Source organism: Papio anubis, unplaced genomic scaffold, assembly GCF_008728515.1.
Source record: "Papio anubis isolate 15944 unplaced genomic scaffold, Panubis1.0 scaffold1011, whole genome shotgun sequence".
Lineage (NCBI taxonomy): Eukaryota > Metazoa > Chordata > Mammalia > Primates > Cercopithecidae > Papio > Papio anubis.
In genome coordinates this window covers 9770-22151 of record NW_022159237.1, presented here as the reverse complement: position 1 = coordinate 22151, position 12382 = coordinate 9770, and the positions used below count along the sequence as shown (strand labels likewise).

The window sequence follows — 12382 nt, the reverse complement described above, 5'->3', positions numbered from 1 at the left end:
AAGCCTGGCAGAGACACAACCAAAAAGAGAATTTTAGACCAGTATATCCCTGATGAACATTGATGCAAAAATCCTCAAATTTTTGCTGCTGGCAAACCGAATCCAGCAGCACATCAAAAACTTATCCACCATGATCAAGTAGGCTTCATCCCTGGGATGCAAGTCTGGTTCAATATATGCAAATCAATAAACATAATCCAGCACATAAACAGAATCAAAGACAAAAACCACCTGATTATCTCAATAGATACAGAAAAGATCTTTGACGAAATTCAACAGCCCTTCATGCTAAAAACTCTCAATAAATTCTGTGTTGATGGAACTTATCTTGAAATAATAAGAGCTGTTTATGACTAACCCACAGCCAATATCATACTGAATGGGCAAAAACTGGAAGCATTCCCTTGGAAAACTGGCACAAGACAGTGATGCCCTCTCTCACCACTCCTATTCAACACAGTGTTGGAAGTTCTGGCCAGGGCAATTAGGCAAGATAAAGAAATAAAGTGGATTTGGTTAGGAAAAGCGGAAGTCAAATTGTCCCTGTTTGCAGATAACATGATTGTATATTTAGAAAACCCCATTGTCTCAGCCCAAAGTCTCCTTAAGCTGATAAGCAACTTCAGCAAAGTCTCAGCGTACAAAATCCATGTGCAAAAATAACAAGCATTCTTATACACCAATAACAGATAAACAGAGAGCCAAATCACGAGTGAACTCCCATTCACAATTGTTTCAAAGAGAATAAAATACTTAGGAATCCAACTTAAAAGGGATGTGAAGGACCTCTTCAAGGAGAACTACAAACAACTGCTCAGTGAAATAAAAGAGGACACAAAAAAATGGAAGAACATTCCATGCTCATGGATAGGAGGAATCAATATAGTGAAAATGGCCATATTGTCCAAGGTAATTTATATATTCAATGCCATCTCCATTAAGCTACCAATGACTTTCTTCACCGAATTGGAAAAAAACTACTTTAAAGTTCATATGGAACCAAAAAAGAACCCACATAGCCAAGACAATCTAAGCCAAAAGAACAAAGCTGGAGGCCTCACGCTACCTGACTTCAAAGTATACTACAAGGCTACAGTAACCAAAATAGCATAGTACTGACACCAAAACAGAGATATAGACCAAAGGAACAGAACAGAGCCCTCAGAAATAACACCACACATCTACAGTCATCTGATATTTGACAAACCTGAGAAAAACAAGGAATGGGGAAAGGATCCCCTATTTAATAAATGGTGCTGGGAAAACTGGCCAGCCATAAGTAGAAAGCTGAAACTGGATCCTTTCCTTACACCTCATACAAAAATCAATTCAAGATGGATTAGAGACTTAAATGTTAGACCTAAAACCATAAAAACCCTAGAAAAAACCTAGTCAATACCATTCAGGACATAGGCATGGGCAAGGACTTCATGTCTAAAACACCAAAAGCAATGGCAACAAAAGCCAAAATTGACAAATGGGATGTAATTAAACTAAAGATCTTCTGCACAGCAAAAGAAACTACCATCAGAGTGAACAGGCAACCTACAGAATGGGAGAAAATTTTTGTAATCTACTCATCTGACAAAGGGCTAATACCCAGAAGCTACAAAGAACTCAAAAAAATTTACAAGAAAAAAACAACCCCATTAAAAAGTGTCAAAGGATATGAACAGACACTTCACAAAAGAAGACATTGATGCAACTGACAAACAGGTGAAAAAATGCTCATCATTGCTAGCCATCAGAGAAATGCAAATCAAAACCACAATGAGATACCATCTCATACCAGTTAGAATGGTTATCATTAAAATGTCAGGAAACAACAGGTGCTGGAGAGGATGTGGAGAAATAGGAGCACTTTTACACTGTTAAACTAGTTCAACCATTGTGGAAGACAGTGTGGCGATTCCTCAAGGATCTAGAACTAGAAATACCATTTGACCCAGTCATCCCATTACTGGGTATATACCCAAAGGATTATAAATCATGCTGCTATAAGGACACATGCACACGTATGTTTACTGTGGCACTACTCACAATAGCAAAGACTTGGAACCAACCCAAATGTCCATTAATCACAGACTGGATTAAGAAAATGTGGCACATATACACCATGGAATACTATGCAACCATAAAAAAGGATGGGTTTGTGTCCTTTGTAGGGACATGGATGCAGCTGGAAACCATCATCCTCAGCAAACTATCACAAGAACAGAAAACCAAACCCGGCATGTTCTCACTCAAAGGTGGGAATTGAACAATGAGATCACTTGGAAACAGGAAGGGGAACATCACACACTGGGACCTGTTGTTGGTGGGGGGGGAGGCAGGGGAGGGATAGCATTAGGAGAAATACCTAATGTAAATGACAAGTTAATGAGTGCAGCATACCAACATGGCACATGTATACATATGAAACAAACATGCACGTGTACCTTAGAACATAAAGTATAATTTAAAAATAAAAATAAAAATATTGGGCCTAGTGTGGTGGCTGATGCCTGTAATCCCAGCATTTTGGGAGGCCAAGACGGGTGGATTGCTTGAGGTCAGGAGCTCAAGATCAGCCTGACCAACATGGTGAAACCTGGTCTCTACTCTAAATACAAAAATTAGCAGGGCATAGTGGCACATGCCTGTAGTCCCAGCTACTTGGAAGGCTGAGGCAGGAGAATTGCTTGAACCCAGGAGGCAGAGGTTTCAGTGAGCCAAGATCAGGCCACTGCACTGCAGCGTGGGTGACAGAGTGAGACTCTATCTCAGAAAACAAAAACGAAAACAAATATCAGAGCTTTGTTTCTTGAAGTCAAATCCCTCACGATGCATAGGCATCTGTGGCTTTCAGATTTGCTCAGTTCATTTATTCTGATGGCAACTGGACTGGGGTCACTGTTATGGAAGCCATAGAATGTTTAACAGATACATGCTATCATACTACTTTTTAGATTCAAACTCCAAGGCACATTAAAATGTCCTGGCCTGCCCCACATCTATTAACTTCCTTACTGAGTTACATTACCTGATTCTCACTCATGACCCACAAACAGTATATTTTGTCATTGTTAACTGTTGCTTTGATTACAACGATTAGGTTGAATGTAATCACAAGCGGCTCATTTTGTTAAGATCTATGACGTTGTCTTAGACATGTCATTAGAAAAATGGAGTGTTGCCAGGTGTGGTGTCTCATGCCTGTATTCCCAGCACTTTGGGAGACAAAGGCAGAAGGATCACTTAAGTCCAGGAGTTCAAAACCAGCCCAGACAACATAGCAAGATCTTGTCTCTAAAAAACAAAAAACAAAAACAAAAACAAACAAACAAAGAAAAAAAACTTTTTTTTTCCAGCCAGACATATTGGTGTATGGTTATAGTCCAAACTACTCAGGAGGCTGAGACGATAGGGTCCCTTGAGTCCAGGAGATTAAGACTGCAGTTAGCTATGATTGCACCACTACACTCCATCCTGGGTGACAAAGCAAGACCCCAATTCTTCAAAACAAAGAAAGTGTGGTATTTAGGAAATACTAAGGCTCCCATTATAGTGTATGTGTAACTCAGAATTCAATAGGGACAGTTTTAAAAGTGAGAACTTTCTCAATCTTTACACTGGAATTCAACATAACAGTTCTGAATAACTAAAGGATGTTTCAGTATTTCTAAAACTCTTACGTACGTAATGAAGATTTTCCTATCATCTTTTGTAGGTTGCCTCTCTTAAACCCTTTTGTAATTATTCACTCAGCAGTGCTTAGACTTCATGGGGAAGAATGATACACCAGCCTTGAGGTTTTAGTTAGTGAGTGTTACTCAGCTTCAATTACAAATTCTAGAAAACTTGTTACACCAATAGTGCCATCTTCTGAAGAGCCCAATTTTAGCCTTGAAACTCTGGGCATAACCATAATTACATGACCACGTTAGATTAGAGTTGCTTTTCTGACTCTGGCCCAAAACTGTGATACAACAGATTTAAAAGAAAGAAACAAAAAGAAAGAAAGAAAGAAAGAAAGAAAGAAAGAAAGAAAGAAAGAGAGAGAGAGAGAGAGAGAGAGAGAGAGAGAGAGAGAGAGAGAGGGAGGGAGGGAGGGAGGGAGGGAGGAATTGCCAAGACTAGAAACCGTGTCTAAAGCATTTTCTCCAGGAAGAACTTAACATCTTTATGAGGTTGACTCTGATTCATCACCATCTCCATGACTGTAGCATTTTATCTGATTTTGTTGTTACAATGACCTCTGTAACGACCACCATGCAAATACTTGATCCACACACAGTTGCAGGAATAGGATTGATATCTTTGACTATGTTTCATGTCCTTGAAGCCATGGTCGGGCCAACCTAACATCTGATTCAACAGGGAGTTCTTATTTGCAGTCAATCACTTTCCACAACCTTCTCCAGGCTGTAAAAACCATTGGGCATTTTGCAATAGTAGCCATCTGGGCTGATGCATCACAGAACCAACAATTTTTGTGTTATTCCAGTGACCTAATGCCACAGTAGAGCATTTGGGAAACTGACATCTACTCCTTTTTCTTTTTTTCTGTAGTTTTGATAGTAGAATCAAGGTGTTTGCCAACGGGACCCTGGTGGTAAAATCAGTGACGGACAAAGACGCTGGAGATTACCTGTGCGTAGCTCGAAATAAGGTTGGTGACGACTACGTGGTGCTCAAGGTGAATGTGGTGATGAAACCGGCCAAGATTGAGCACAAGGAGGAGAACGACCACAAAGTCTTCTATGGGGGTGACCTGAAAGTGGACTGTGTGGCCACCGGGCTTCCCAATCCTGAGATCTCCTGGAGCCTCCCGGATGGGAGTCTGGTGAACTCCTTCATGCAGTCAGATGACAGCGGTGGACGCACCAAGCGCTATGTCGTCTTCAACAATGGGACGCTCTACTTTAATGAAGTGGGGATGAGGGAGGAAGGAGACTACACCTGCTTTGCCGAAAATCAGGTCGGGAAGGACGAGATGAGAGTCAGAGTCAAGGTGGTGACAGCGCCTGCCACCATCCGGAACAAGACTTGCTCGGCGGTTCAGGTGCCCTATGGAGATGTGGCCACTGTAGCCTGTGAGGCCAAAGGAGAACCCATGCCCAAGGTGACTTGGTTGTCCCCAACCAACCGGGTGATCCCCACCGCCTCTGAGAAGTATCAGATATACCAAGATGGCACTCTCCTTATTCAGAAAGCCCAGCGCTCTGACAGTGGCAACTACACCTGCCTGGTCAGGAACAGCGCCGGAGAGGATAGGAAGACGGTGTGGATTCACGTCAATGTCCAGCCACCCAAAATCAACGGTAGCCCCAACCCCATCACCACTGTGCGGGAGATAGCAGCCGGGGGCAGTCGGAAACTGATTGACTGCAGAGCTGAAGGCATCCCCACCCCGAGGGTGTTATGGGCTTTTCCCGAGGGTGTGGTTCTGCCAGCTCCATACTATGGAAATCGGGTCACTGTCCATGGCAACGGTTCCCTAGACATCAGGAGTCTGAGGAAGAGCGACTCCGTTCAGCTAGTATGCATGGCGCGCAACGAGGGAGGGGAGGCCAGGTTGATCGTGCAGCTCACTGTCCTGGAGCCCATGGAGAAACCCATCTTCCACGACCCGATCAGCGAGAAGATCACGGCCATGGCGGGCCACACCATCAGCCTCAACTGCTCTGCCGCGGGGAGCCCGACACCCAGCCTGGTGTGGGTCCTTCCCAATGGCACCGATCTGCAGAGCGGACAGCAGCTGCAGCGCTTCTACCACAAGGCTGACGGCATGCTCCACATCAGCGGTCTCTCCTCGGTGGATGCCGGGGCCTACCGCTGCGTGGCCCGCAACGCCGCTGGCCACACGGAGAGGCTGGTCTCCCTGAAGGTGGGGCTGAAACCAGAAGCAAACAAGCAGTATCATAACCTGGTCAGCATCATCAACGGTGAGACCCTGAAGCTCCCCTGCACCCCTCCCGGGGCTGGGCAGGGACATTTCTCCTGGACGCTCCCCAACGGCATGCGTCTGGAGGGCCCCCAAGCCCTGGTACGCATTTCCCTTCTGGACAATGGCACCCTCGCGGTTCGTGAGGCCTCGGTGTTTGACAGGGGTACCTATGTATGCAGGATGGAGACGGAGTACGGCCCTTTGGTCACCAGCATCCCCGTGATTGTGATCGCCTATCCTCCCCGGATCACCAGCGAGCCCACCCCCGTCATCTACACCCGGCCCGGGAACACCGTGAAGCTGAACTGCATGGCTATGGGGATTCCCAAAGCTGACATCACGTGGGAGCTGCCGGATAAGTCGCATCTGAAGGCAGGGGTTCAGGCTCGTCTGTATGGAAACAGATTTCTTCACCCGCAGGGATCACTGACCATCCAGCATGCCACACAGAGAGACGCCGGCTTCTACAAGTGCATGGCAAAAAACATTCTCGGCAGTGACTCGAAAACAACTTACATCCATGTCTTCTGAAATGTGGATTCCAGAAAGATTGCTTAGGAACTGACAACAAAGCGCGGTTTGTACGGGAAGTCAGGCTGGGGAATCGGAGCTCTTAAATAATGTGTCAGGGTGCATGGTGGCCCCCTGTGGGTTTCAAGTTGAGGTTGAACTTGATCTACGATTGTTGGGAAAAGGAAGCAATACAGACACCAGAAGCAGGGCTCAGCCTCGCTGGGAACTTTCTTTTGTGTTTACATCATTCCAGAGGCTTCATTCGCGGTATCTGTGCTCTGACTGCAATTTTTCTTTGTTTGCAAATGCCACTCAACTGCCTTCATAAGCGTCCATAGGATATCTGCAGAACATTCACCAAAAATAAACCATAGACACGAACAATCCCCCACTACCCCATTAAAGACGCATCACCTAGTTAACCTGCTGCAGTTTTTACATGATAGACTTTGTTCCAGATTGACAAGTCATCTTTCAGCTATTTCCTCTGTCACTTCAAAACTCCAGCTTGCCCAATAAGGATTTAGAACCAGAGTGATTGATATATATATATATTTTTAATTCAGAGTTACATACATACAGCTACCATTTTATATGAAAAAATCCATTTCTTCCTGGAACTCACCTTTTATATAATGTTTTATATATATAATGTATATATATATTTTTCCCCTTCAAATCAGATGAGACTAGGAGAAATACCTGGTGTCTCATTAATAAATTACTGGTCTTTAAAAGACTTGTACACATTACAGCAGACACAGAAATATAATTTTAAAAAATTCCTCTCCAATCTCCTTCAAATTCAGTAACCATTATTACATTACCTTCTCCAGGAACCTTGCAGTGGGGAAGGCTGTGATATTAGACTTCCTTGTATTTAAAGTTTTTGTTGAAAGCTATGCTCAGGAGAGGTGAGAGGAAAAGAAGGAGAAAACTATACCATAACTTTACAGAATTGAATCCAGAGTCTTCCCTGAAAAGCCCAGAAACTTTTCTAAAGTATCTGAGCTGTCCATCTGGTCTAAGATGGCTGCTTCTTCCCCAGCCATGAGTCAGTCTGTGCTCATGAATAATACAAGACCTGTTATTTCTATGACTACTTCATTGTAATTTTAGGGTCAATATACTGCACACTTGATAATAAAATAATATGCTCCCAAAACCAGGCAGTGATGACAATGCTATTTTCAAGGACAAAAGAGGGTCACATGAATTTGGGTTTCCATCAGAGCGGTTGAAAAAATCACTTTCATTCACCTTTTTTCAATGATTACCTTCTCTACACCTTTTTAACAGGCAAAGAAACTGAGTCAAAGGCAATGCTTCTGATGACAGATTTGGCAGGCAGGAAGGCAGAGTTTGAGTGTCACTTGCATGTAGTGACAATTTCAGTATGCAGCAAGACATTGTGGGGACTGAGAAGCAGTGCTCTAGGAAATCCTTCAGGATTTTTCTTTTTTAATTTTTTGTCAAAGAGATATCTGGAAATACATGTACTGTGTTCCACAAATATGCAAAACTATCCTTTTGCTTCCCCTGAGGGAAAGGAAAAAGGCAAGCAAGATAAATATTTGGGAAAAAAATTACTGTCAGAATTTTAAGAAATGCAGTGTTAAAGAACCAATTGTTAAAGAATATTGGTCATGGAAACTAAAGACTGCTGTTGTTGTGTTTTTTTTTTAAACTCTGTGGGAGGCATAGAACCTGTCTCTCTTTCATGAATCCACTTATTTTCTTAAATATATCTGCACAGCCCTTACTGTGTGCTGGATATCAACAGAGGCCTGAGGAAGCAGAGAGGTGGAGGAGGAGGTGGTGCTTGGAGTATTTATTCTCAATAGACAGGTGCTGCAGATAGTGCAGGGTCTCTCAAAATGCACATGAATGGCATTTGGGGATGGATGATTCTCTGGGCTGGGGTGTCCTGTGTAGAGTGTTGAGCAGCATCCCTGGGCTCTACCTGCCATATGCTAGCCAGTACCCTCCAACCCCCCAAAAATTGTGATAACCAAAAATGTCTCTGGACATTACCAAATGGCCCTTTAGTGGGGGCAAACTTGCTCCTGAGAGCCACTGACATAGAGGACAGATTAGATTGGTAAATAGATAACTGATAAACGATTGATATAGATAGATAACAGATAGATGGTAGATAGGTGATAAATGACCGATAGGTATAAAGAGATAGAGGATAGGTTGATAATAGATATAGATAGAAGACAGATAAATAATGATTGATACAGACACATAGATGATTGATAGATATAAATAGACAATAGATACAGACAGAAGTAAAATAGGTAGATAGATAATAGATGATTTGATGGAGGATAGATAGATAAATGATGGATGGTTGGGATAAATGATGGATAGTTGGATGGATGGTAGATACACACATAAATAAATAATGGATGGTTGGGTGGATGATAGGTATATAGATAAATAGATGATGGATGTTTGGATGAATTATAGATGATAGATATACATAGATGATAGATAATGTGTGGTTGAATAGATGATCAATAGGTGGATAGATATATACATAGATATACTGATGATAGGTGGTTGGGTGGATTAGATAGGTAGTTAGGTAGATGATAGATGGATGGATGGATAGATAGATAGATAGATAGATAGATAGATAGATAGATAGATAAGGGATGACTGGATGGATAATAGATAGAGTTTCTCATGCGAAGGAATTCTCAGCCTCAGCACTATGGATGTCTAGGGCTGTAGGATTCTCTGTGGTGGAACCATCCTGTGCACTGTAGGATGTTGAGCAGCATCCCTGGGTTCCACCCACCAGATTCCAGGAGCACCAGGTTCCATGACCCCCGTGTGACAACCAAAAATGTCTCTAGACATGGCCAAATTCTCCCCATGAGGCTGTACCATTCCTGGTTGGAAAACACTGTGCTAGATAAATACACGCAGTAGAGTATTTTAGAAATGTGTTCATTTGGACACCATTCTTCAAGGCATGATGTGGAAACTGAGATCTGGGGAGGTAAATTCTCCTAGGTGTAGGGAATGTTTCTGCAGGACATACCAGGGTACAATTATACCTGGAAAAAAATTGGCAAAAACATCCTATCAACCCAAACTTCTGCATTCACATGAGGTGATGGGCTGAAGAGGTGTTTGGAAACATTAAATGTGTTTCAGAAAGCATTCGGATTCTAGAGGATTAAAAACCAGGTGGGATTGTAGTCCCATTAAGAAACAGCTATAGTTTTACAGAGCCAAGAATAGAAGAATGGCTGGGCAGAATGATATGGACAAATGAGAGGATGTGTTCTTCTGGTCACAAAAAGATCATGAAGAAAGTTCAACCCTCAAGCAAGGAGACCTGGGGTCTAGTGATAGATAAAATGTAATAGTGGTGCAGGTCTGTCATCACAGCTACTCAGGAGGCTGAGGTAGGAGGATCACTTGAGCCCAGGAGTTTAGGGCTGCAGTCTGCAAAAACATCATCTCTACCTGGAACCTGTCAGTGCAACCTTATTTGGAAAAAGAGTCTGCAGATGTGATCATGTGAAGGATCTGGAAATGACATTATTCTGGATAAGGATGGGTCCTAAAGGCAATGTGTCACTATAAGAGACAGATGAGGGGACACAGACACAGAGGGGGAGGTCACATGGAGACAGAGGCAGAGACTGGAGTGACATGGCCACAAGCCCAGGGATTCCTGGAGCCCCCAGGAGCTGGAAGAGGCAGAAAGGATCCTCCGCTGGAATATTCAAAGGGAACTGCATACAATTGTAGTGTATTGAGCAGTGGCCCCCAAAATATATGCCCATATTCTGACTCCCAGAACCTGGGAATGGGACCTTATTTGGAAATAGGGTCTTTGCATGTTTAATTAAGGTAAAGATCTTGAGAAGAGATCATCCTGGATTAGATGGGCCCTAAACCCAATGATAAGTTCTGTCTAAGAGACAAAATAGGAGGCACAGACACAGGATAAGGCCATATGGAGATGGAGGCAGAATGGAGTGATGTGCCACAGGCCCAGGCACATCTGGAGCGTCCCAGGAGCTGGAAGAGGCAGGAAGGATCCTCCCCTAGAGCTTCCATAGGGAGCATGGCCCTGAGACACTTTGATCTCAGACTTCTGGTCTCCAGAGCTGGGAGAGAGTTCACTTCTGTTGTTTTAAGCCCCAATTTTGAGGTGACTGGTTACAGACCCCCTAATAAATAAATGTGAATATTTAAAATTTTCTTGTAGGGATGATCATGATGAGAGGTACTTAGCACCTCATGACTTAGGTAAAATAAGAGCCATTTAAACCAGTGTGCCCAGAATACAAAGGTGTGTGATTTGAGCAGATGATTAATCAGAATTACATATGGCTGTATCATTATTTGTAAATAATACACTAACTGGAAGATAGTTGTTTCTTCTCCCTAAATGGCTAAGCTCTGCCATCTGGTATATGTGCTTGTAAACCTGTAGACACAAGCAAAATCCCTAGCTAACAGTCCATTGTCACTATTTAATTACTCTCAGGCCCTCACGAAAAACAAAACTTCAACCAGGCTCTAGTCCTTGAAGTCTGGTTTGTAATTGCAAAGGCACCTCTTGTTTTAATGAAGCTTGGCCGAATGTGGGACAAGATGAGGAAGACCCCAACCCTACTCCTGAATTCAATCTGCAAGACACTGAACCCCACAAGATCCTTTTCTGAATTTTTGTCATTTAAGACCCAAGTCTCACCTGTAATCCCAGAACTTTGGGAGACCAAGGCCTGCAGATCGCTTGAGCCCAGGAGTTCAAGACCAGCCTGGGCAACATAGCAAGATCCCATCTCTATAGAAAATACAAAAATTACCTGTGTGTGGTGGTGCATGCCTGCAGTCCAACTACTCTGGAGACTAAGGTAGGACAATCACTTGAGCCCGAGAGGTGCAGGCTGCAGCGAGCTGAAATCACACCACTGCACTCCAGCCTGGGTGACAGAGAAAGATTGTCTCCAAAAATTTTTTTAAAAAGACCCTAGTCTTTGGAGGTGGAAGTTCAGTATCAGATTAATGATGAAACTAAGAAAGTTAGTGTTAGTGAGTTCCTGGATGGCCAGCACAAACTGACTCTGTTCTGGGAAAAAAACCCCAAATGTTGGTTTATCTTCATCCTGAGAGGCTGTTCATCTTTCTTTTTAGCAGAGTCTTTTTTAAATTAACCTCATTCGAACACAAGAAACCTGTGGTTCTTGTTGGCTTTATGTTGTCATATCCTGGATTCATTTAAACGACCTCATGTCCAAGTGTCTTCATTTCCTGGGGCTGCCCTTGCAAATGACTACAGAACCAGTGGCTTAAAACAACAGGAATTGATTATCTCACAGTCTGAGGTCACAGTGTGGGCAGAACTGGACTCTCTCTGGAGGTTCTATGGGAGGATCCTTCCTGCCTTTCTCAGCTGGAGGCTCCAGGCATCTCTGGGCTTGTGGTTGCATCACTTCAGTGTCTGCCTCCATCTCCATGTGGCCTACTGCTCTCCATGTTTTGGGAAAACATGGCTGATCAAACAAGGTTTTGAGTGGATGGGACACTTGGGAAAACATGGTCAATTAAATTAGGCTTTGAGTGGATGAGCAGCCTTGGAAAAGCACAGCTGATATTAAGGCTTTGGGTAGATGAAAAGCCTTGGGAAAACATGGCTGATCAAACAAGGCTTTGACTGGATGAAGAGCCTTAGAAAAACGTGGTCTGTGAAACAAAGCTGTGGGTGGATAGGGAGCTTTGGGAAAACATGACCAATCACACAAGGCTTTGAGTGAATGAAGAGCCTTGGGAAAACAAGACTTCAAGTGAATGAGACACAGGCTTGAATTTAGTTCCTGTTCTTTAGCAGCTGTGGGAATGTAGATGTCATCTACTTAAACTTCTTTTTCTTTGTGTGTGTCAAGTGGGGATGACACCACTCATTTT

General features: G+C 43.2%; 1 protein-coding gene across 1 annotated transcript; it reads left to right on the top strand.

Annotated features, from left to right (window-relative positions):
* The first annotated feature begins 4524 nt into the window (after nucleotides 1–4524).
* Nucleotides 4525–7107, top strand: LOC116272416 (matrix-remodeling-associated protein 5-like). The gene has a single exon (XM_031661154.1). The coding sequence runs from the start codon at nucleotides 4691–4693 to the stop codon at nucleotides 6458–6460; it is 1770 nt and encodes a 589-aa protein (XP_031517014.1). The 5' UTR covers nucleotides 4525–4690; the 3' UTR covers nucleotides 6461–7107.
* Nucleotides 7108–12382: the final 5275 nt, after the last annotated feature.

Bases quoted from the DNA above. Each gene is read 5' to 3' on its own strand.
- LOC116272416 (XM_031661154.1), top strand. From the start codon at position 4,691: ATGAAACCGGCCAAGATTGAGCACAAGGAGGAGAACGACCACAAAGTC.